Genomic DNA, 26,568 nt, shown 5'->3' on the forward strand with positions numbered 1-26,568 from the left:
TGATGCTGGAGCAGTTCCAGCTCAACCCTGTAATTTTGAGCTTGGAATAGAGTAGGTAAGTGTAGTCTCTATTTTAATGGGTGACAAACGGTCCTAATATTCATTGACCTTGGAAATCTCAAAGAGGTGAAGTCTGTAGAAACATCTATACATGTTGACTAGTATTGGTAATCTAACCACCCACATAACTTTTTGCATTTTGTTCTATGAAATGATGTCAAACCTACCTTGCAGACTATATCTGAGTAGCCTAACTATCATGCATAATAGTAATAATTATTTTTGCTTTGATGCACACAATTTTGGCATTCTGTAATCAAAACTATTTTTAAGGAAACGATATATTACATAACCACAGTTAACATAGTTGGTGTGCTTAGAAATACACTTCTATAAGATGCACCATTCATCCTATTCATAAGGGATGCTTGATGGGCAATGAAATGATAATTCTTTTATGCTGTGGCATTCACTTTTGAATATTGAGTTCTAGCAGAAAAAAATTTAAATTTTATTTAATTTATTGAGGTGACATTGATAAATAAGATTATATAGGTTTCAAGTGTAAAATTCTATAATATATCATCTGTACATTACATTGTGAGCTCACCACCCAAAGTTGAGTCTCCTTCCATCACCATATATTTGACTCCCTTTACCCTCTTCTACCCCATTCCTACCCTCCTTTTTTAAAGGATAAATGACAGATTAAACATCTCAATCTTCTTAAATGTGGTTTTTATTTAAAATTTCATACATTAAAATCTGATTTGGCTTACATTCAGTCTTTTCTAGGAAACTACTTATTTGTTATTTTGCCCTTAAAAATGTTTAAATAAAATACACTATTTTTGTAATATTGGAACTGAAAATGTAATTTTTCAGTTAAGAGTGTGTTTCAAAGGAAAGTTAGCAAGAAGTCTGGGTTTTTTAATCATGTTTTCTTTTTAGTGTTGGTTTATTATTTGAATTTAGTTTGGTTTTCCAAAGTATGAACTCTACACATCAGTGATTTCATCTGAAAATGGAATGGTTCATCCTTGTTCTCTGATATATATATATATTGGTTTAGATAGAGATGATTTTTCTATTTTCTCCAAAAAAGCATATGTAACTCTTCTTATAATTAGTTTACTATTTCATTATTTTCTTAAATAAAGTGTTACCAAGCACTTTAAATTTAAAATTGTCATTTTTATCTTTAGGCTTCCTGGAGATTCACGGACACGAATAGGATTCGTGACCTTTGATAGCACTATCCATTTCTACAATTTACAAGAAGGATTATCACAGCCTCAAATGTTGATTGTGTCTGATATAGATGGTAAGCAGTGAATAAAAGTCTAACTTCAGATTTTGGAATTGATGCTACTTTAACAATACTCATAATGCCGTAAGGATAATTTGGTGCACTTTGATATTTGTTTAAAAATAATTGTTTTCTGGAAAATACTTGAATTTAATTTTTTACACTTGTGTATGTATACTTATGCATCTGTCAACAACAGATGTGTCATACAGAATATGTGTATTTAATAAAGCAATATTATAGTACCCATTACATGTGTGGCCTGATAAAAACTTAAGGGTTTTTTATATTATTCTTTTGACTTATCTGTTGATTAAAATGTATTTTTCCTATAGATGTTTTTCTACCTACACCGGATAGCTTACTTGTGAACGTATATGAAAGTAAAGAGGTAAGATTGAAATTTTTCTTCTAATATTAAAATATTTCTGTTATTTCAGCTATTTACTGAAATGTTTAGTGTTTACTTAGCATATTAACATTTCAGTAGACAATGCACGTAGCATATCTATTGATTCCTCGTGTACAGTCCCGAGAATGTAGTGGCACACACTACACTGGGGTGTTTTAAAGAAGAATATTGCCTTGCCTTCTCAGTAATTCAACTTTTAATCTTTGTTTTCCCAGCTTATAAAAGACTTATTGAATGCATTACCAAATATGTTCACCAATACCAGAGAAACACACAGTGCCCTTGGTCCTGCGCTTCAGGCTGCCTTTAAATTAATGTCTCCAACAGGTGGCCGTGTGTCTGTATTTCAGACACAGTTACCTTCCTTGGGTGCAGGACTTCTGCAGTCCAGAGAAGATCCTAATCAGAGATCGAGCACAAAGGTATTATATATTTCATTTCTCTGTCATATTCAGGATGGTGTTTTCTACCTCTAGAGATTGTATAATAATTTGTTCATTCTCCTTTTCTACTTCATTAATAATAGTAGGAAAAAAAACTGGTAAGAGTGTTTAACTCGAATTATTTTGTTTTCGTGTTGCGATGTGTTCTTTTTATAACTTCGTTTGCAAGTCATAGAAATTTCGGAATCATTTACTCTAACCCTTCATTTTACAGATGGGGAAACATTAAACTTGCCAAAGGTTAAGTAATTATTTAATTGTGAAGATATGACTGGCTTTTCTGACTCCAGTGCTCTTTTCTCTTACACAAGTAATAACACTTACTAAACCTGAGGTATTATAATTTAACATGCTCATACTAACAAACATTAATTATAACAGTAGTATAAAACTATTGTATAAAACTTGGAAAAAGTTTTAAAATGAAAAGTGGAGACAAATATAAATAATAATCTCACTGTCAAGTTAATAGCATTTAGTTATACAAATACACAAATAAGCATAATTGAACATCATAAACATATACTATATTTTTTAACTGACTTTTTTTATCGGAGAGTATATTGAGAGCATTTTGAGGCCCCTAAAAATTTTCTTAATTTAAGAAATGTTTTTTAAATAAATGTGAAAGTACTCAATTATTGCCTCAGCTGTTGAAAAGTTGTCTCCAATATTTTAACTATTAAAAAAAATGAGTTCGAATATTACAAGATTTTATCATGGTGTTTTAATCCTTTATTGCAAATAATAAATTAACTAGAACAATCACTTTTGTCCTATTTTGTCTGGCTTCAACATATGTATGAGAAAATGCTATTAAATGTAATTATGGGTATGAATTAAACCGTTTTAATAATGTCATAAATATTTAGCTATGTGTTCAGTTTTTCCTTTGGATAAATTCCTAAAAGTAAAATTACTGGGGTAGAGAGTATAAACTTTATTTAAGTTATTAATATATTTTACTTATTGGGCTTTTTATCAACCTGTACTCTTAAGGACTCTCAACTCTCATCTTCTTACCAGTATTAAGTATTGTTTCTTTTTTATTCTTCATCAATTTGCAAGAGAAAAATAGCACCATATTTTACTTTACAGAAATTATATTTTTAAATTGCTTTTGAGAAAAGCTAATTTTGAAATAAACCAGGGCACGTATATTTTTTAAACTCATCAACAAGCACAGCTAGCATTGAGAAATTCGATCCATTGCAATCCATTATAGAAACTGAGGTGTTTTGAACAAAGGAAGATGTTATGTATTTACTGAATTCTTGATACAGTTCTGTTGTTGTTGTTTTTTTCTCATTTAACTTTCAGAAATATTTTCTGTCTGCCTGAGACTCGAACTTAGCTTAAATATCTGTTTTCATTTACATATTTTCACATCTGAGTAAACTCTAATTACCATACACTAAGTAAATTGAGATAATTGAAACATTTTGTTAGGCAGTGTAGCATAGTAATTAAGAACTTGGAGCCTGGCCTTAACATTATTAACTCTTTCTCTAGTGTCACCTTCTCAGCTCAAGTGTCCTCGTAACAACAGGAAAAATCTTCCTTAATTTAATATGCTCCTCTGTAATTATGTAACAGTATGTAATAATGGGTAATAGCACTCACTCTGGAGCCAGACTTCTTGGGCTTATATTCCAGCATCTGCCGCTCAATAACTATGTAATTGGTCAAGTTATTTAATCATTTTTTTTTGCTTCAGTTTCCTCATCTGTAAAATGTACCCTATGAGATCTATGATATTACACGGGTTAAATAATTTATATAAACCATCTTGAGAAATACTGACACATAATTGCTTTATAAATGTTAGCAATTATTACTATTATAAGAAATCTGTGCCAAATACCTAGACATTAAAAAAAATACTCTTTAGTTTGCTAGGGGGGTAGACTATATCTTCTTGCTTTTTATAAGAGAGACATAGAAATATGTGCCCTAATACAAAGTTTCCAGCTCTTACTTTATGACCTGTTGACAGGTTGTACAACATCTTGGCCCTGCAACTGATTTTTATAAGAAACTCGCTTTAGATTGCTCAGGGCAGCAGACTGCAGTGGATCTGTTCCTTTTAAGTTCACAGTATTCTGATCTTTCTTCTCTAGGTAAGGAGATATTGTGTTTATCTGTTTACATAAATATTTTTAGCATATATATTAAATCTAAACTCTTCAATAAAGAGTTCTCAATATTTGGGGGAGAAAAACGTGAATTAGATAGATGATATCTGTGAAAATTACCAGTAAATTTTAAAGCACTATTCAATATAAAATGCTATCATTTTGTCTTTAAAATACAATTCTCTTACCATTCTGCTCAACAAAAAAACTATATATTTTACAAATGTTTGTGTTTTTCAGGTTTATATAGTATCCTTATTTTGACAGTTTTGGTTATCTCATTATGACTTAGATTTCTTCATAATATAGAATCTATACTACTGTTGGACAAGTAGGATATTGTTTCTGTAGCTAATCCTATTTATATTTCTTTCTAAAGCTTGCATGTCCAAGTATTCAGCAGGGTGTGTCTATTATTATCCATCTTTCCACTATACTCATAATCCTTCACAAGCAGAAAAGCTACAAAAAGACCTAAAACGTTATCTCACAAGAAAAATTGGATTTGAAGCCGTTATGAGAATAAGGTGTACTAAAGGTATGAAACTATAAAAATTATGCTTCATAATTAAATTAATAAGCATTCATTTATTGACTACCTATGATGGTTATTCAGCATAAAGAACTTTATGCTTGATATAGTTGTACCCTATTTTAAATATAGATAGATAAATAGATAGTCAATAATCATTTGCCCAATTTTTAAAGTAATTTGAGTAAGTGAGCAAAAGTAATGTTTTGCTTTATTGGGAAGAACCTAAGAGAAAACTCAGTGGAGTTGATTTTAGAAGGAGAATTAGAGAAATAAGGAAGCTCTTACGTGAAAATAATCAAATTATTGATCTTTGCCTTCAAAATCATTCAAATAGTCTTCATTTTACATTACCCAGTTTTATGTGAATGTCTGCTAGAGGGATTCTGATCCATTATTTTACTTCTTAAATGAGTTTTTACATAATCCTCATTTGTTTAATTTTTTTAGATCTTTTATATGACCTGCATTGATTATTTTGAATTGGTAATTTAGAACCTCTGTTAACACTCCCAATCCTTCTCCCCAGTTACGCTTTTCGTTCAAAATCAGAGACATTTTTTACTTTATAAAGTAGCTTTAGCATGGGGTAAAGATAATACTGTTACTTCATCTTTTATAATGAGTTTTCTCTTCCCTAGGTCTTTCAATGCATACTTTTCATGGAAACTTCTTTGTTCGTTCCACTGATTTGTTATCCCTTGCCAACATCAATCCTGATGCTGGATTTGCAGTACAGCTGTCAATTGAAGAAAGTTTGACAGATACTTCCTTAGTGTGCTTTCAAACAGCCCTGTTATATACATCAAGTAAAGGTAATTTTGTTGTTGTTTTTAATGTTCTATTTTTTTAACTTATTTTGAATTTTTAAATTTTTTTTTTATAATAAAGACACTGCTTTTATTTAGTTTGATATGTTTCTATACAGAATGCAGAAAACACATCTTAAAATCATATAGAAGAAAATTAAAACATGAGTGGTTGGTGAACACTTGAATGTGAGATTGGCTATTTCACTAAATTTTTTTTTTTTTTTTAACTTTTGGAAGACTTGTATTCCCAAAATCAAATGTATCTGGTAAACAACCCATGCTAATTCAGCTATGCCCTTTTTAGCATTATTTTTTTGCCCAATAAATAAAAAATTCTGCCGAGTATTTAAGGCCTACATTTGTTGACAGTCTAATTCGTGTTCTGTCATTTTACTATGTTAGATATAATTTAGAATGATGATATTAAAACCCAGAAGCTAATTTTCAACTATGTTCAAAGTATAGTATGTGTTCATAATGTATCTTCAGTTTTGGAGAGTACTTAATTTTCTTTAAAACATATTCATTGTAAAACTTTGTTTTTTACATTTCAGTATCCTATTGGTGATTTAATTCAATCAAAACAATAACTTGAATAATATTTTGACCTGTTTTCTTTATTTCTTGGTAGAATATGTTTTGCAATGACATTTGTTCATCCCATTGTTTAGGTGAGCGGAGAATTAGAGTGCATACACTTTGTTTGCCAGTGGTAAGTTCACTAGCAGATGTATATGCAGGAGTGGATGTACAAGCCGCCATCTGCCTTCTGGCAAACATGGGTGAGTAAAACAGTGGAGGAACTGTTTCCTAGAAACAAACCTGGACATTAACCCTAAAAATCTCTTATTTAAAAAGTGTATGGTTTACATTTTCATATAGCAGTGTGAATTGGACTGTTGTTATATTTCTTATTAATTCTTCAGTTCAAAAATCTTTTGTGAGATTCATAATCACTGAAAGCTGGTAATAACTCAAATGTCCTTCAGCTGGTGAATAAATGAACAAACTGTGATGTATCCATACAATGGAATATAATTCAGCAGTAAAAAGGAAAAAACTGTTGATATGTGAACAGACATGGATGGCTGTCAGAGCCATTATGTTAAGTAAATGAAGCTAGACTTAAAATGCTACATATATGTGATTCCATTTATATGACATTCCAGAAAAGGGAAAATCATAGGGATGAAGAATAAATCAATGATTATATCAGGATTGGGAGCATGGGGAGCATTTTACTACAAAGGGGAAGCACAAGGAGATACTTTGGAGATGATGGAACTATTGTATATCTTGATTGTGGTAGTGATTACATGGTTATCCATTTGACATATAACCACTGTAGAACTGTACTCAGAAAAGTAAATTTTACTGTATATGTTTTTTTTTTTTTTTAATTTGGAGGGAATTAATATAACACTGAATGTTTTGCTTTTAATGAATTTGTCTTTTAGATGAATTTAGACATGAAATGAACCTTGATATTTCCTACAAATATAACTATTTTTAATACTTCGGCATATGCGTAGGTTATCTCTATTTCAATGAAATGTATACTTGGAGGAAAATAAGTTTCACACTAATAATCTGGTTCTTCAGTGTCTACATGAGGACCTGTTTAGTTTGCTATTTTTTTGTTGACCTGAAGTCTTAGACAAAGATTTTAGAGGATCACAAAGAATGACTCCAATTGCAGAATGTACATCGTTTTTTTTCCCCCAACTCTTTTCTATTGTTTATAAATGATACTTTATACATGTGACTTTATTCGAGTAATGGAAACATCCCCCAGAGCTTTCCCAAAATTAGATGGATGATATATGTTCTCTAATACCAATAGTGGTTCAGTATTTTTAAACTCAAAGAGATTAAAACAAAAAGATCCAAAACAATCTAGATTTGTTCTCATTGTCACATTTATTCAGATTTAGTTCAGAAAAATTGTGTAATGAGCAGATACTTTCTGTCCTAGAAATGGAATTTTTGTTGATTTCTTAAATTATGCATGTAAAGCTTATCTCTTACAGCATTCATTGGAATCTAATGGTTAAATACCTTTTCATTTTGGTTGCTTTCTAGCTGTGGATCGATCTGTTTCATCAAGTTTGTCAGATGCAAGAGATGCCTTAGTGAATGCTGTGGTGGATTCGTTGTCTGCATATGGCTCAACTGTCTCAAATTTACAGCAGTCTGCATTGATAGCACCCAGCTCCCTCAAGTTGTTTCCTCTCTATGTTTTGGCCCTTCTCAAACAGGTAGCTCTATATACACTGTTATGTTTAATAATGTCTTTTAACATTCTCAGTATATAAGGGAAGAAGTAAATCTAGGTTTTCTGGGTTTTTGAAAAATGTTTACATGAGGATTATGCAGTTTAGCATTGGAAAAGTTTTGAAGAACAGGAAAAGATCAGTGGAAAATGGAAGTATACAAATACATGATAACTCTTATGAAACTGTATGCTCTCCTTAATACGTGGGGGCAGCTTGAATAATAGTGTGCTTATAGCATACTCTTAGTGTATGCTTCTGGAAAGAGACTCTAAGGAAAGGATGTGATATTCATTGAACACTTTCCATGTCGCAGGCACGATAATAGGTGTTATATATACATCATATTAATTCTTACAGCAACCTAAAGAGGTATTTCCTGGTTTTTCTCATGATGACGATATAGCTTTGAGAAGCTAAGCGACTTGCTCACATACATATCTATTAAACGTCAGAGCTGAGAGTTTAATCCAGTTCTGTCTAATTTGAAGGCCGTGCTTTTTTAACGATGGTGGTATATATTTGTTTTAATATTTGTCCACTGTGTTTCTGTTTTACTTGAAAAATGTGTATCTCTTTTATGTAGAAAGCATTTAGAACCGGTACAAGCACACGCCTCGATGATCGTGTGTATGCCATGTGTCAGATAAAGTGTCAGCCACTCGTTCATCTAATGAAGATGATTCACCCCAACTTATACAGGATAGACAGATTGACAGATGAGGTATGATTTCTTTTACTGCAATGTATTTATTAACAATTTTTTATCTGTTTTTCCTCTGTTAATACTTTAAATAAGGACACTAGCTATGGATTTGATTGGATAATAAGACTAACAAATACTATCTATGATGATAGAGTTTTTAAAAATAGTTTTATATGGGAAGTAATTCACCTTGTGGATTCAATTATGATATTTATTATAAAGCTAAGTTGTAGGGTGGCATTTTTGTTTATATTTTATAGATATTGACTTTCTGATATGATCAAAGTACATTTTTGATTATATTATAAACTAGATCTGGTACCCAATAGTATTTTTAATATGTAAATATGTAGTGTGTGTTTTCTTCCTTGTGTTAAAACTGGGTTATTTTTGTTTTGTATTTTTTTGTTGTTTTTTTTTGTTGTTGTTGGTTTTTTTTTTTGGTTTTTTGTTTTTTTTAGGTTTTGGAATTTTTTCTGTATGTTCCTAGGAAAATGTAAAAAAAATAGCTTGCTTTGCAGCAGATTTAATAATCATACTTTTAATATTAATATATCCTGATCTCAGAAAGGAAGGAAATGGAGAGATTGTTTTACATATTCATGTTTCCGTTTTTTTAATTTGAGTACATTTGAGTGTCTTGATTCTATAGCTAAAGTAGTAATATATTATCAATAATTTTTTGCATCCTACAAAATTTTCAAGTGTCATTTTTTATATTTCTAAAAGAGCTAGTGGCCATTAGCTTTCAAGCTGTGGTGATAGCAATATAAGCTCATTCACATTCCATCTTTTTTTTTTTTCAGGGTGCAATACATGTTAGTGACAGGGTTGTACCTCAGCCACCTCTTCAAAAATTGTCTGCAGAGAAGCTGACAAGAGACGGTGCTTTCCTTATGGATTGTGGCTCTGTAAGCATCCTCAGTGTCGAAGCCTAACACTGTTCTAACAAAAGGAGAAATATTTACAGGGTCCAGCTCTGTTATCACAGATCAGGCAGTGAAACATGGATTAGGAGCTGAGAGGCAATACATTGGAAACTGGCACAAGAGGTCAATTTATTTTAGACTTTTCTAGTTGAACATCATTTTATTATCGTAGATTATTTACCATCATAGATTATGTATACTTGATAAAGAGAAGGAAAAAATTCCTGTTTTCAAGGATTTTACCATCTAGAATTAATAGAATTCAAAGGGACCTCAAGAGTTTATCCAGTTCAACTTATATCCATTGTCAGAAATACCATTAATAATGAGGAGTTCAGGAGAAGTCACTGGGCCTGATGGTGGTGAAGGGTGTTAGAAGGGTCAAGATAGCTTCATAAATGGTCCCTTATGAGCAGGTAAAGGATTCTGATAGCAATATGAGTGGGTGTGGGGAAGAGTACCTTAGTTAGTTAAAATAACAGAAACAGTCATTGAAATAGTGGATAGGGAATATAGTGAGTCAGTTATCCTGGTTAAAACATTATTTTCTTATTGGGGGAAAAAGGAAGGAGGGTAAAGTATGTTTTATGGGAAGCCTTAAAATTTCAGCAAAGAAGATAGAACCTCTCTAGATTCCTGGATGTAGTTTCTAAATGTATCAGTTACGTTTCCTTTTTACTTTTATGTTTGTTTCTACTTTATTTGAAATAGTAAACTTTACCTCTTTTATGCTTCACAATTTTGAGAAAATAAGCTATAATAGGTTTCCGATTAAGGAGTTTTAATATCTTGGTTTTTGTTTTTAGGTTTTTTACATTTGGGTTGGAAAAAGCTGTGACAATAACTTCATAGAGGATGTGCTTGGGTATCCTAATTTTGCATCAATTCCACAGAAAATGGTCAGTAGATTTTATACAGCTTTAACTTTATGTGTGCTTGGTTAAAATTTTATTGAGATAAATTCACTTAAGATTCACAATTTTAACCAAATTCAAGTATACGATTCATTAGTTTTTAGTATATTCATAATGTTGTACAACCACCCCCAGTATCTTAATTTCGGAGCACTTCCACACCCCAACAAGAAATCCTCATCTCCCAATTCTCCCGTCCTTCTTTCTCCTCATCTGTGGGTTTACCTGTTCTAGACATATCATTTTAATGGAATCACATACTACGTTGCTTTTTATGTTTGGCTTCTTTTCTCACAATATTTTCATTATTTTTAATTCTTTGGTTTCTCTCTTCTTCCTTCTGATTTATTCCTAGATTTCTTTCTTCGATATCACTGATCCTTTCTTCCATTTGGTCACTCTGTTTCCCAAGTTTGTTATTTCATTTCTCAACTCTTGCAGTGTGTTCTTTATCTCCAGAAGGTCTATTTGGTTCTTTCTGAGGTTTTCAGTCTCCTTGCTAAAGAACTCATTCTGCTCATCTAGTTGTGTTTTCAATTCTTGAAATTGTTGGTATGATTCCTTTTGGATCTCACTGAGTTTTTTCAGGAGTACCATCCTGAATTCTCTGTCATTTAAGTCGCATATTTTTATATCTGTAAGCTTATTTTCTGGAGATTTTTCTCTTTCTTTCTGAAATGCCTTGTCACCTTGGTTGTTCATAATGTTTAATGGACTATTTCTCCACTAGGCATTAATGGAAGTGTGTTTTGCTTTTTTTATTTCTAAAAAGATTTATTATATAATGGTCCCTAACCTCTTGCAAATAAGGTGTTTTTCTTTTGGTTTCCAGTAGCTGGCGTCTAAGCCTCTTGGATGTCTGCTTTATATAAAGTGTTAATAATACCTTTTTTTCCCCTTATAGATGTTTAATCATGCTCGCTACCCTCAGTCTCAGTTGCTATCAGTGTTAGCGACAGTTTCAGTAGCGTTTGCTCAGATTCCCCTGGGGCTCCGTGGTGTTCTGTCTTAGAGGGTATAAAGGGAAGGGCCCTCTGGATTTGGGGTTGGAGGCTGCAGCTCAGCCTCAATTTTGCAACCGCGGCTGGAAGAAATCAACTATTGTTTTTCTGTCGTCCCTGCTTTTCTACTGTCCCTATTTCTGTCTTCTCCCCTGATGATTGGGCACTGCCACCGACCGCGTGGAGCATTCAGCACTCTCAGGCAGGGCTGTTCAGAGAACTCACCGCTCCTTCTCCTCTCCCGCTCCTCCTATAGGGAGCTCCAGTGGCTGCTAGAGGCAACTTCTTTGTTTCTCCCAGTCCACTGCCCGACACCCAGGGTTCTGACCTGTGGTAGCTCTTATGCTCAGATCCCACGCTCAGATCTGCTGGTGTGGAGTTTAGATGTTTTTTGTTGAGTTTTAGGTGTTCAAATTATTTCTATTTCAAGGGGAGAGATCTGGGAATGTCTCTCACACCGCCATGTTTAATCCAATATCTCTCACAATGTTTTCAAGGTTCATCCATGTTGTAGCATGTATCAGTATTTTATTCTTTTTTATAACTAAATAATAGTCTATTGCTTGGATACACCATATTTTTTTATCCAGTTATGTGTTCATTAACATTTGGGTTATTTCCACTTTGTAAATATTCCAAAAGCAGTTCTCTATATTTAATTAGTGGAAAAGGTCTGCTTTTTCTTGGATATTGAAAATATGTCATTTCTTCTGAAATTAATATAATGTCAGTGTAATTCTTACCACATTTTGCTGTCGGTGTTTGATTGACTTAACAAATGAAGATAATAAGGAAAAGTTTAAAGAGAATATCAGCAAAAGGGAAAAGCATATGAAAAATAAGTCCTACTTAATAAAGTAGTAAACTTTATTTTAAAGCTGTAGTTATTTAAGCACTATGATACTGGCATGATAAACATAGGAATGGAACAGAATGGAATTCAGAAATGAATTTAATTCCTGGAAAACAGAATATAGTAAAGATTACATTTCAGATCACTGAGAAAAATGGAATATTAGAGAAAGAATTTTTATTATGTTAAAATGGGCAAGACCTTTGTAAATCAGTGATAAAAAAGATTAATAAATCCGAGAGCATAAAAATAAAATGTTTCTTTCTGGTAAAATAAAAAAAAACAAAGGACAGACAATTGGAAAATTACTTGTAACTCATGACTGAAAAAGAGCTAATTTCTCTAGCATATAAAGTTCTTTAAAAAAAAGAAACCTCTGTCCTCTCAAAACAAAAGCAAAATAAAAATGGGTAAAGGATTTGAATAGCCAATTCATAAGGAAATGATATAGTAGTGGCTATATGATATGTTCAGCCACATTCATAATTAAGAAAACAAAAGAAAATAACAGCTCAGAATTTCTTTCATTTGCCAGATTGGCAAAGATTTTTAAAATAAAAATGAGGCGGGTATAGGTCAACAGGCCTGTAAAATACTATTGATTGGAATATACATTTTTACTATATTTTGGAGGGCCATTTACAATATGTTAAAATTAAAATCACACAGTTTATGACAGTAAATTATTCTAGTCCAAAGAATATTCCCCATAGATTTATTCATAAAAGTATGTTTTTGTACACACATGCTTTTAGCATTAAATATCTATGTATTTATTAAAAATAAGTCTGAAAAGAGAAAAGTATGCACAATATTCATTTGTATTTTTAAAAATGTATATATATAATAGTAGCTACATATACTTTTAAAATACCTGAAAATTTTCATATTAAAGTAGAAATGTTTTTGTTCTTTTACTTTTTAAATATTGATATAAATTACAAATATAATTAACCCAAACTTTTCTATTTAAATTTTTTTCATACTATATACTTTGAATTATTTAGTTTTCTATTAAGTTGGCTTTTGGGAAGAAATATATATATATGTATACATATACACACATGTATATATATGAAAGAATGGACTTTTTAGTTCTTTTGAAAATAGTCTTGCATGTAGTTTTAAAATATATTACATATCCACACTGTTCTTTAAATTTTAAAGACTAAAGAAAACATAAAATTCTCTGAGAATGGCTATTACTAGAATAGGGTATAATGTATAATTGTTAAATGAATTTGGAACTTAGTCCTAACGCCCTTCATTTAAATATTTTCTTTAGAAGAAACAAAATTACAATACCAGTGACATACTGATCATTATGTATGTTTTATTGACTTATCCAGGAAAAAAGTAACATACAGGTAAAATGTCAGTGACATACTTACCATTAAAAGTGTTTTATTGACTTATCCAGAAAAATATAAATAAATGACAACAATTTAAATTTCATTTGTTTGGTTGGGGCTCGTAAAAGAATACTGGCAGTTGGTTGTTGTTGGTGAGATTCATGATTTAGTTCTAATAGTACTAAAATCTATGAGATTTCCTAATTATATTTCTTTCACCAGACATACCTTCCAGAGCTAGATACGCTTTCATCAGAAAGAGCCAGATCCTTTATAACTTGGCTTAGAGACAACAGACCATTAAGCCCAATTCTTCACGTGGTAAAGTAAGTACTTCTGTAACTTAAACTGTAAAGTTGTCATATCTCGTGCAATCTGTGTGAAATTGCTTTCTGCAAAGCATATTTTAAATAATATTATCAAAATATATTCTAGTGGGAGACTGCTGTTCCTTGAATAGCATCCCTTATGTTCCATTTTCCTAAAGTCTCCATGCATTATACATTTTTAAAATATATAATTAATCTTGTTAATAATCTGAATGTTTAGGTAAATACCCTTTTCTCTTTTTCAGAGATGAGAGTCCTGCCAAAACAGAATTTTTTCAACATTTGATTGAAGACCGGACGGAAGCTGCATTCTCTTACTATGAATTTTTGCTTCACATTCAGCAGCAGATTTGTAAGTGAAGTGGAATAAAATTGAACAAGAAGAAAAAGATCCATATCCTAGGTAAAGCATAATCTGTCAGAGAAGCACATTGGAAATTTAAAATGAAGGCATTTGCCATTACAAGACACAGTGCATAGCCTAGCACCCTGTCTGAGGCTTTAGCAAAAGGTAAAGAGGAAGAAAGAACTTGACAGTTTCTTCAGCCTATATTAATGGTAATGATGCTGTTTCACCAAGTATATTTTGAATTGGTTTCTACACATTTCCAGTAGTGCAGCAGTATAGTGCTCTGTTCATTGCAAGCCAGCAAATTTATGTAGCTAATGTGGAATGATATATCATAATGTAAAATTAGATAAATTCTTCTTTCTTATAATTAATATGACATTTCTGGACTTGAACTCTGACAAGAGATGCCAAAAGGCAGTGAGTACCATGTTATTTATATAAATTACTTTTTAACAAGGAATGATTCGTATTCATTAAATGAATTCAATATTTTCCCTGTAAAAACAATAGTTTCAGTACATGAACTATAGCAATATATATATAATGTACATAAATGTTACATTTGTAAAGAAAATGTAAAAATGTTAACTTAGAATATGAATTGCTTAAACAGTGCTGCATTGTTGGATGACAACTCTTTTTGTCACAGAGAATGAGGTTGACTAATGCATATTATGAATTGAGTCCACAGAATAAACACAAAACACTTTGTAATTCTGTTAAATCTTTTATGTGGATTTATTTATGATCAGCCTAATAATTAAAAATATTTTGCTTGACAATATGGTTTGGTGTTATTTTTGCAAAGCAAGGGAGTCGATGAGGTTTTGTTTGTTTACATATAAAATATACCGAATTTACTTGGGGAAATGCAGTGATATTAAATCAGTAAGTTTTCATTAGTTTGTGGACCTTACCAAGTACTTACTCTTTATATTCTGAAAACAAACACTACTTTAGAAATACATGTTATTGACTAAGTATAATCTTACTTTCTCAAATTAGACATTTTTTTCCACACATTCACAGCAAGAAAATTTTTATAAGATATGTGTGTGACGTCCTATTTAATTGACTTTAAGATTACCATCTCAAATTTTGAGAGAGTTTATTCTGATAAAAAAATCTTATTTACTAATAATAGCTTATTTAAACTATAAAAACAGTTAATGATCCATTAGATTGCGAGACAGGAATTTTATACACTATGAAAGTCCCATCGATGAACTTTGGAAGGAAAAATGCTTTCGATGTGTACCGTGAGTGATTTTATTGTGGTTTTGTGCTTAGTGGATCCCTTTCCTATGGTTAAAAATAAAAGTGCTCTCTCACGTTCCCTGATGTAAATGAGAGGTTAAATGACTCATTCTAAATGACATTACTAATTAGTGACAGAGTTAAGAATAAAAGCCAAATGTTCTACCCACCCACCGCCTACCTCCACCCCATCCCTACTCCCACCCCAGGACAGTACTTGGTACTTGTCCCTATACCATGCTGCCTCCTGCAAGAGGAATTCTTACTGAACTTTAGGGGAAACTACAGCACTAAATACTATAACTTTACAATAAGAAATGTAATGTTTCAACTTTAAGAAGGACAAAAGTCTTGTCTTTGGATATTTTATTTTCCATTCAATAAATATTTACAAACACTTAATACTTCCCAGGTGTCGTTCTAGGCATAAAGTGGATAAAGTCCCGCTTTCGCAGTGCTTACATGCTAGAGTGAGGGTGTGGAGGACTGGGGAAAAGACAATCCATTTATGTATGTCGGGTGTGATGAATACAATGAAGAAAAAGAAAGCTGGATAAGGTCATCAAGAATGCATTCTTTTGATAATAACCATCAAGAATGCGTTCTTTTGATAATAGCCCTCTGAAAAGGTGACAGTCGAACAGAGACTAAAGCCACATGGATATCTGGAAGAAGAGCCATCCAAGTAGGGGAACTCTATCGTAGGTGAATGTAGAAGTTAACTTCTAACTGCTCTCATTTTCTCTGTAAAAGAAGCAGAGTTATCCACTGGGAAAGGGGAAAGAATGTGAGAGATTTCATGAAAGATGGTCTCCTAGGAGAGAGAGTTACCGAATTGACAGGTGATGTATTATGATTGTCAAGCAGCACCAAGGGCCTATCTTGGCATATGAAGCATGGACTTAAAAGTAAAACCAGTTAGCATAACTGTGCCTCTTTCCTCAGCTGCATTCAGATGCTGGGTGGAAAGTTGGATTTAAGCAGGGTTGGTACAAGGGACAGAGGAGCAAGGCAGTTGAGGATGTATATAAGTGATTGACTTATTTAAGCAAAAGGGCGCAAAATGGGTGGTAGAGAAAAGGTGGTAGTTTGGAGGTCCCGTTGAGGTCAAAGTGGTATTAGAATATGGATATCAGAGGGAATGAGCTGGAAAAATAGGAAGTGGGAAGGTCAGGAAATAGGATGCTCAAAATTGATTTGGGGAAAGTTTAGATACTTAGAATGAAAAGATAAAGGGTGTATCCATGGGAGTGGGTGATTGAGGTTGTGTGAAAGATGACTGGAGTTTGAGAAAGTCAGAACTTAAAACCACGGTTTTAGATGGATCATTTAGAATCAAGGTTGTAGGATAGGTAGATTGTATATTTGACTATTAAAATTGCCAAGAAAAATGATCGGAGTCGCAGTGGAGACATGGGGACTATATAAGAGGTGACGGGATATACTGTGGTCTGATGGCATGAGTTAAGAAGACCTGGGATAGGCAAGGAGAAAATAGTCTGGATGTCTACAAATGAGCAGAGGGATACCTGCCTGGGGTCTGAAATAAAAAATAGCCACCTCTTGAAAGGTTTGCAAAGGAGGAAGTATCCACAGAAGAAAGCGAGGTTTCAGTTAAAGTATGTGGAGACTGCCTTCAACTGTAATGTGGGTATGAAGAGATTAATCCTGATGGGTGATGCATAATCCATCCCATTGCCTTCTTACTGGACAAGTCTCCAGCTATTTGCTTTGTGAGGTAAATGACAAGAGGAAGGGTCATGCTTACTAGAAATTCTTGAAATTGTCATTAAAATCAGTTCTTAGTGTTTGTGGTGGGGATGGGATGAACATATTCCTGGGAGAGCTTTTTGATACACATCTAATCCTCTTCAAATGTGATAATGACCACCTGAGTAGGGGGGTGACCAGAGAGAGATGTATTTTAAAAGAGCATCCCAGGTGATGTTAAAACTTCCAGGTGATACGAAAACATATTAGCAAAGTGTTAATGTAAGGAAACGGTGAGTCCTATTCAAAGCAATGTTTGAAGACACTAAAAATACCTTTGAAGGCCAAGAAAAAAACAACAAAGCTGAAAACAACACTGCAGATGTTATCTAGATAGAAGCACTAATAACTAAAAGACAGAGTTTAAGGGAAAAAAAAACAATCTTTGGGACATGAAACAAAGACCTCCTACCAGAGGGTAAGGGTGGGGAGAGAGGAGAGGTAGATGGTGGTGGGGGGGGATTAAAATCATTTTTTCAATTAAAATAATTAAAATATACATATACATCTAGATAACTAAATGTAATAAACTTCTATAGTGAATGATTGAATATAAGCTAAATATTTAAGAAAAAAATAATAAAGCAATCCAGAAAGATTAAAAATAAACGGACCTAAAAATAATAATGGAGGTATTTTATGATTCACTAATTTTTTGTTTCTGAATTCGGAGACAATTGTATCAATCAACATTCTATACTGTGCTGAATAGAAATTAGAAAACGATCTAAGAGGTACAGTGTGAGGAAATTCGATTGTGAAAAAGAATTCAGTTCCAGCCCTGGATCTGTCACATTATATCAGACCAACCCTAGTACGGAAAATAATGGGTTTGAGAGCCAAATGTCAAAATTCGAATTCTGTTCCCTCTGCCAGCTGTGTCACCTGGTAGAAGTCCCTAAACTTTTCTGAGCCTTAGTATCCCTACTAGAGATAACGATTCTGTGGTAAGAGTTTTGTGAGAATTACATGGAACCAATGTGTGAAGTTTTTGTGTCACACCTGGCACATAGTAAGTACCCAGCACATGGCAGGCCGTGTGACGGTGTCACAGCACAGCAGTAACAGTAGTGATCATCCTGCCATATTCACTTGTTCGCCCTTCTATCACTAGTTTCAGTTTGCCTCTTACCTACCAGATTCTACCTTCACTGAAATTCTTCCCTGCTTGAGACTAAGAACCAAAAGTTTTAGTGTCGGCCACTGCCACCGTAACTCCCTTTTTCCCTCTGATCCATTTATTCACCACGCTTATGTTTGTTTCAGACCATCCAGTACTGTTGGATATACAGAAGCAAGCGGTCTTAGTCCATTACATCCAAACACCATTAAGACTTCAAAACTTGATGCTCACCAGTGAGTGAGCTATAATTGTTATGCTAAGTTTTACTTGAAATTAAGTTTTAACTTTCCACTTGATCCATCTCTATTAGTAGTGAGTTATGAACCCTTTCACCTCTTGGGCATTTGAACATGCTGTTTGCTGTGGTACAAACCGTCACCTCTTCACTTGGCTAGCTCCCAATTCTCCTTCAGTTATTAGTGGGCACTGATGTCAGTTTGACCCTCATCCCAACCATTTGGTGGGGTTTCCCTGTTATGTGGGCCCATAGGCCCTGGTACCTTTCCTATTACATTTATCCTGCTTTATTTAATTACTTATCCCATTTAGCTTCCTCTCCTTTTTTATTCATCACTCTATCATTAGAGCCCTGAACAATACCTGGCATACCCCCATGCACGTAGAACCAGAAGTATGTGTTTGTGTTATTCTTCAAGGTGGTTACAATTCTAAACTTAGAAGTCTTGTTTCATTTTTCATCCTTCATTGATTCATTAAATATTTAAGATCCTACTATGTGACAGGCACTGTTGTGTGATGGTTTTAGAACAGTGAACAAAACAGACAAGGTCCCTTACATTGTGGAGCTTGCAGAAAAAAAAGGAAGCAGAGTGAGGATTACAGGCAGGGAGTAGGAGTTAGTGTGGCTAAGCCCATCTTTTAGGGATTTGCAGACTATGGTGAAGTTTTAGGTTTCACTCCAAAAGAGGTGCAAAGCCTTTGAAGGGCTTTGAAAAGAGGAGTGATGTGATCTGGCCCTAACAGGAGGACTCCAGCCAACCTATCATAGGTACCTGAAGAGGGTAAGGGAGAAGGCAGTGCATAGTTAATGAACAAATCTACTCCCTAGGCATAGTTTAGGTGGGACTTAATTGAATTAAGAGAATGCGAAATTTGAGACTTGACTCTGGCAGCTCGGCTTAATCCTTCCTGATCATTTTATTAAATTACTGGGTTCCATCGGCCAATATTTTATTTAGGATCTGTTTAATTTTATAAGTAAGATTAGTCTGTTGTTTGCTTTTATAGTGTTTATTTAATTTTGATATAAGCATTATGCTATTTTTATTAAATCTGTTAGATAGCTTCCCATCTTCTTTGATGCTTTGGAACAATTTGTATAAATTAGCTAGAATTTTGGTATATAAGATAGGTATTCTCTGTTCTTAAAGTTTTGGTTGAACTGGCCAATTAAGCCTGTAGGCTTGGGGAATTTTTCCAGGTAGGTCATTAAACACTTTCAATCTGTGACTGTTGATCTATTTAGGTTCTCTCTGTTGGTCTTTATACTTTTAACGTGATTGATATAAACAATTATTGGGGGCTAGTTTTTTCCATCTTTTTTGTTATGCAGTCCTTTTTTCTTAATCATTCTTGTCACATTTGCCTGTCTTGGTGCCTCTAAAAAAAAATGGTTTTGTTGACTCACTTTGTTTTGGGGACGTTGCTTTAGGAACCTGTAAAGGAAGTGTGGCTGGTTTTCTGCCTTTACCTTTATTATTTCCTTCCCACTACTTCCTCTGGGTTTATTTTTACTGCTGTTTTTCTAGCTTCTTGGATTATCAGTTTAGCTTATTTTCAAACTTAATTGTTTTCTAATAAATGCATTTTCTTGAGTAATGAAAGTTTTAGCATTAAGTGCTTCTATTGCTATTCAGTCTTAAAACAGTTCTCAATTTCCACTTATTTCCTATTTAATCCATGAATATTTATGTGTGTTGTTTAAATTCCAGTGGTAGCGATGCTTTATCTTTTTGTTAATGTCTGATTTCATGAACATAGCTTATATGTTAGCAAGTTAAAATTATTTTTGAGATTGGAGTCTAACATTGTCATACTGTAAATCTTTTATATGTGTTTGAAAATAAAGTTCTTTATGACTCTAATTATTAAAAATGAAGGCCTAACACCTGGATCAGAATAGGGAAAAGGAATATCCTTCTCTAGTTACCAGTTGAATTCAGAGTAGGGGCCTCCAAGTAAGATACCTAGGGGAATGCCTCAGCCATTCTACAACCCAGTGCTGCTGGCATCTACAGAGGATATATGAGAGGTTGCTCAATTCAGATTTTACAAGTAAGACCAAGTGACATAAATATAGTCTCTTTCTGTAAATTAACTTTCCTTCCACCTTGGCTGAGGCTAGACCCTTTGCCAGTAGCAGGCAAGCAGTACCAATATTGTTATTGGTCAGCTTATTTGTGAAAAACTGACTTCTGCATATGGAAGGTAGTTTGAGGACATCAGTAAATAATGCCCTCAAAGGTGGGTTGTAGGAAAGTCAAAAGATAAAATTTGGAGACTTCCTTTATTAGAAGTAAAGCACATATCTGAATGTTGACATCCTCATTAAGGATAGGACAGGGCTGGAAGTAGGATGAGGCAGGTGAAGCACTTGCCTTGGGCACAAAATTTAAAGGGGCACCAAAAAACTCAGTCATTAAGGTAAATACTATTTTAATATAATACTTTTAAAAATTAATGTAAGAAATCCATGATGAACAGAATATCAAAATTTTAAAGATTTGACCCTGCACATCGATTCACCTCACCCTAATCCTGGCTGTGGCTATGGGAACGTCGGATGATTAGGTGATGGCAGAAGAGATAGGCAATATGAGGTCAAGGTTAAAATCTTGGGGTCATAGTTATATAATTCCAGGCTTGAATTCTGACTATATGACCTTAGATAAGTTACTTAAACTACTAAGATATAGTTTCTTCATCTTTAATAGAAAGCTAATAATATTTATCCTATAAGGTTTTTGTAATGACTAAACAAGTTCTAATGCCTGACTCACCGAGGCAGATCTAGATTTTATGGAACTGAAGCTTGTATAATTTAAGGGATCCTCTAAGAAAAATAAAAAATTAGGAATACAAAATTGGCATGGTACTAACATTTAGAGTAAGAAAGTAACTCAAATAACAATTTTTTTAAAAGCACAAACCCAGAAAAATAAAATATTTCTTAAAAATTGGTTGCCCCTACACATCATTGTGATACTTTTTTTCCTGACAGTTTCTTAGCTATATTCCCTTCAACTGCCTTTTCATCAGACAACAGTTTTATAATACTTTCTACAGAGAGAATAGAAAAGATAATTGTCTTCTCCCTAGCATGATTGATTTGTTTTATATCATAGAAAAGTGTCTCTTGACTTTCAACTTGCTGTTGGTAATGTTTCCGCTTGAGGTGATGTGAAATCCCACATTGCCCCAGCGGCATGTGAGCAGAGGACGGTGGTGCTGGGTGTTGTCTCTTGATTCTTCCCCGCCGATGCAGCCAAGAATTACAGGTTGTCAAGATTTAGAAAAAATAAGATTTATTGAAAGTACATTTTAGAAAGAGATGAGCCATGCTAAAGAAGGCTGCAGCCTATGGAATTTGAGAGGTGAAAAGATAAGACAGAGTACACCCCAAGGGAGGAGCGGGTTTTCAGCCAGGAGAGCTGTAACAACGTAGAAGTGAGAAGATCTGTTTTTATTTGGGCCATAATGGGAGGTCCTGGATGACTGTACGTGAGGTTACCTTGATTGACAGTTGGCTGCTATATAACACTTTGCCTACTACACGTGTACTTACCCATAATTCAATCTGTTATAAGTAGATTTATGAACTTCCAGGTATAAACATAGTAGTATAATGAGAGTATAATGAGCATTAGATTATGGACAGATTAGGGTAGTACCTTCTGAGCAGGTGTCTGTGGCCAGATTAAACCAGCTATAGATTATGGCCTTCCTGTCCTGTGTCTCTGGGGATGCAGGAGGGATTCTTTGACTACCAATAGGGTGTTCTCTGGGACATCTTTAGGCTGAGCCTCTATTCCTTTGTTCCCGTCACTCATGTCTGACTAGCTACCCAACAAGTCATGTCAATCTTTATGATTATTTTTAAATTTGAGAAAACTTCCATCAAATGTTTTTTATATATGAGCTGTAATATTTGGAAGAATATTCCACAGACTATCTTCTGAGTCCATTAATTTCAAACATCATTTCTTTTTCACTAGTCTCATACTTCTAGTAACTTGAGGGTCAGTAACTTGAGCGTTAGCAAACTGCTGTGAGGGAACCTCTGGCCACTGAATATGGAAAGCACTTACTGAGAACGCTCACACAGTGGCCCACATAGGTCTTTTTGATGCTCGACAAACTTTACCACAATGTGTGAAAACCCTGGTACAACCGAATAATTACCCAACATGAACTAGTTCATAAATACTACTTGCATATTATACATTTGAAATATGTACATTTGTACTCATATACAGCCTTTGCACATTTGAATCTGCTTCCTTTTCAGGGAAAAATTTAAACAGCTTTATTGAGGTATAATTTGCATACCATAAATTTCACTAATTTAAAGTGTCCAATCAAATGATTTTTTAGCAAATTTACAGACTTATGCAATAATCAGCACAATCCAACTGAGGACATTTCCGTCACATTTGCTGAACTCCTAATTCCACCTCCAGCCCCAGGCAACTACTAGTCTACTTTATATCTCTACAGATTTGCCTTTTCTGGACATCTTTTACAAATGAAATCACACTAGTTGTTTTGAAAGCCTTTCTTGTACTTATTTTGCATTTCTCTTGGGTCCTGAGCTCTCTGATCCTTGTCCTAGAGCACTTGACACTAGCACTTCCTGTCTTCGCACATTGTCTATCTGTATCCAGAGCTTCTGGACTTTTTCTCAGTCACATTTGTTTTAAATTGTTCTTGCAACTTAAATTAGCATAATTTCATTTAGTAATTGTTGACTGAGTCTCTAATTTAAAGCAGGTACTATGCTTGGCACTCCAATACAAAGATTAATAAAGCCAAGCACCTGCCCTGCATTTATAATCTAGCTAGAGAGCCAGACGTGAGTGCAAAGAAACAAAATGCGATATGCACTACAAAATGGGCAGGGACTAAGTGCTATGGAATGATTTAAAGTAATAAAAATAACATTTATTGAGGACTTAGGTGTCAGCAAAGTTGATTTAGCTGAAGCTTCGGGGCTCTCCACTTGCACAAGCCTCTTCCAAGGCACATGGAGGGGTGTCCCTAGCAATGTGTTCACTTTATGTTATGTTTTTGTAATATTTCTAAGCGTAAGATATTTTAAGTGGAATCAATTAAGACCACGGTCTCTCTTCTGCAACCTCCCCTCTGCAACATACTCCCATGTGTCAGGTAGGTAGCCATGGCCATTTTCAAGATCCAGCAAAGAGTATATTAAGTTGGAGATACATTTATGTGGCTTACTATCATTTTCACGTATTAAATTATTGCTAACTATGCTTATGTAGTAATGGCTTCCAAGAATACTCCTATCACCTACTAGACACTTACCCAGTGCTGTGATCCAAAATTACAGGGCTGGAGGTTGTACTGAGGAAGGAGTGTGTCTTACAGTGCCAGGTTACCAGAAGTATGTGGCTAGTGAAAAAGAAATGACATTTGAAATGAATGGGCTCAGAAGCTAGTCTATAGAATATTCTTTCAAATATTACGACTCATATATGAAGCAATCATAAGAACTGACGTACCATTACCAATAATGAGTTATAAAGCTTAGAGACACTTTTCTAAACTATCAGTGATATAAAACAAATCAACATGCCACAGAAAAGACAGTTATCTTTTCTATTCTCTCTATAAGAAAATGTTATTAAACTGTTGTACTATGAAAAGGCAATTAAACGTAATGTAACCAAAAAATGTCATTAAAAAAAAAGTATCTCAGTGATGTGTAGGGGCAGATTCTGTGCTCCAAAATGGACATTTTCTCTTCTTCATTTCCCTGGTAATAAAACAGCTTTCTTCCCCCTTGAGAAATAAAACGTGTATATATTTAAAGTGTACAATGTGATGGCTTGATATATGTATACGTTATGAATGATTACCACAATTAAGTTAATTAGCACATACATCACCTCACATAGTTACTTTTTTTTTTTGGTCTGGAAAGTACAATTAAGATCTACTCTTTTAGCAAATTTCAAGCATATATTACAGTCTTAACTATAGCCATCATGCTCTACCTTAGATTCCCCAGAACTTATTCATCTTATAACTGAAAGTTTATACCTTTTGACCAATCTTTCCCCATTTTCTCCTCCTTCCAACCCCTGGCAACCACCATCATACTCTCTGGTTCTATTGAGTCTGACTTTTTTAGATTCCACATAAAAGTGAGATCATATAATATTTATCTTTCTCTGTCTTATTTCACTTAGTGTAATGTCCTCTGGGTTCATCCATATTGTCACAAATGGCAGGACTTCTTTCTTTTTATGGCTGAATAATATTCCATGATGTATGCATACATAGAATAACGTATAATACGTAATAGAGCATATATAACATAATAAACATATGGTTACATGTCATATTTTCCTTATCTATTAATCTTTCAATAGATACTTAGGCTGTGTCCTTACCTTGGCTATTTAGAGGAAAGGGAACCCTTGTGCACTGTTGGTGGGACTGCAAATTGCTGCAGCCATGTGGAAAACACTGTAGAGGTTCTTTGAAATATTAAAAGTATATCTACCATAGATCCAGCAATCCCACTGCTGGGTATATATTCAAAGGAAATGAAATCAATATCTCAAAAAAATATCTGTACTCATACTCCTTTCATTTGGAGCACTAGGTAGGTAATATAAGGAATGGACTCATGTAAATTACCTTCTCATGTAGACTTAATGTTTAACATCACTCTGTCAAGGGCAATTGTATTTTGAAATGCAGATGCTAGTTAACCACATTCTCACTTTGATGGTGACTAAGTTTTTGCTATATAGAAACCTCCATCTTTTTTTCAGTAAGGAAAGATCATCAGGAGAGATTTGCAACTTGTTGCATTGCCAGCTTTGCTTCATTAACTCAAGCCTCTTGCAGATTTAGTAAAAATACGGGATGCCCGGTTAAATTTGAACTACAGTTAAACAACAAATAATTTAGTACGTTTATTCCAAATATTTCATATTTTTAAAAAATAATAAGTGTGATCTCATGCAATAATTGGGACATACACTAAAAAAATTATTAGTTATCTGAAATTCAAATTTAACCGGGCATCCTGTGTTCTACCTAACAACTCTATTGTAGGTTGCATGAAAGGTTGGATTAGGTTGCTCTTAAATGGTTTGTTCGTTTTTATAAACAAAAAATATACCAAAAAAACCCACTGGATTTTTCCAGTTGTTGGGAAGATTAAATTCCACTTCCTTAGCCTCTTCAATGAAAAGCGTGCTTCAAAAGAGAAGCCAGTGCGGCTGTGGAGAGATTATCCCCAGGAGCTCCAGGTGGGCCACCATCTGGTGAGTAGCCGACCTCCTGCGGAGCCGGGCCTGGAGCTGGTGGACCCCCAGCTTACGAGCAAGAGGCCCGGCCACCGCAGCCCTAGCACAACCTCGGAGCCAACTTGGAGCGGGCGCCTCTGCCGACCCGCTTCTCCCCCTCTTTTTCGCCCTGACCGGGAGCCCAACTTCCATAGAGATCCCTGAGGCCCCTTTCCGCTTCCCCTACGCCCCTGCCCCGTGGGGTGGAATGGAGAAGGCTGCTCTTAGAGCACCAAGTGCCCGGAATCAACGGCGAGGTCCGACTCTGGAGCCCTCCAGGTGCCGGTGGCCCGCTGTCGCTCAACCCAGAGGGGCATCCGCCAGTGGGGAGGCCGCGGGGCAGCGCGCCGCCCTCGAAATCTGAGGGGCGGAGGGCGCTTCGCTCACCCTCCTTCTCTCATTCTCTGTCTTTTTTTTTTTTTTGGTCGGAGGAAGGAAAACAGCCTCGCGCTGGAGTGTGTGCACAGACGAGAAGTGGAAAGGGGACACACCCTCCGCCAGCCC

General features: G+C 34.4%; 1 protein-coding gene across 7 annotated transcripts in view; it reads left to right on the forward strand.

The window, feature by feature from the left end:
• The window catches only part of SEC24B (SEC24 homolog B, COPII component), a 73,828-nt gene extending 58,694 nt beyond the window's left edge, over nt 1–15,134 (forward strand). For 5 of the 7 annotated variants that reach the window (XM_039848842.1, XM_039848845.1, XM_039848840.1 and 2 more), the window contains 13 exons: nt 1,206–1,324; nt 1,645–1,700; nt 1,937–2,143; nt 4,161–4,284; nt 4,679–4,837; nt 5,473–5,646; nt 6,315–6,425; nt 7,726–7,901; nt 8,503–8,640; nt 9,429–9,533; nt 10,358–10,450; nt 13,894–13,997; nt 14,246–14,812. In XM_039848842.1, coding sequence (XP_039704776.1) covers nt 1,206–1,324; nt 1,645–1,700; nt 1,937–2,143; nt 4,161–4,284; nt 4,679–4,837; nt 5,473–5,646; nt 6,315–6,425; nt 7,726–7,901; nt 8,503–8,640; nt 9,429–9,533; nt 10,358–10,450; nt 13,894–13,997; nt 14,246–14,360 — 1,681 coding nt within the window. In that variant the 3' untranslated portion in view covers nt 14,361–14,812. Of the gene's footprint in view, nt 1–1,205; nt 1,325–1,644; nt 1,701–1,936; nt 2,144–4,160; nt 4,285–4,678; nt 4,838–5,472; nt 5,647–6,314; nt 6,426–7,725; nt 7,902–8,502; nt 8,641–9,428; nt 9,534–10,357; nt 10,451–13,893; nt 13,998–14,245 lie in introns of all 7 variants that reach the window. The other 2 variants (XM_039848841.1, XM_039848839.1) reach the window with 2 other exon arrangements.
• The last annotated feature ends 11,434 nt before the right edge of the window (nt 15,135–26,568 follow it).

The sequence above is a fragment of the Pteropus medius genome, unplaced genomic scaffold (assembly GCF_902729225.1).
Source record: "Pteropus medius unplaced genomic scaffold, Ma_sr-lr_union100, whole genome shotgun sequence".
In the NCBI taxonomy this organism is placed as follows: domain Eukaryota; kingdom Metazoa; phylum Chordata; class Mammalia; order Chiroptera; family Pteropodidae; genus Pteropus; species Pteropus medius.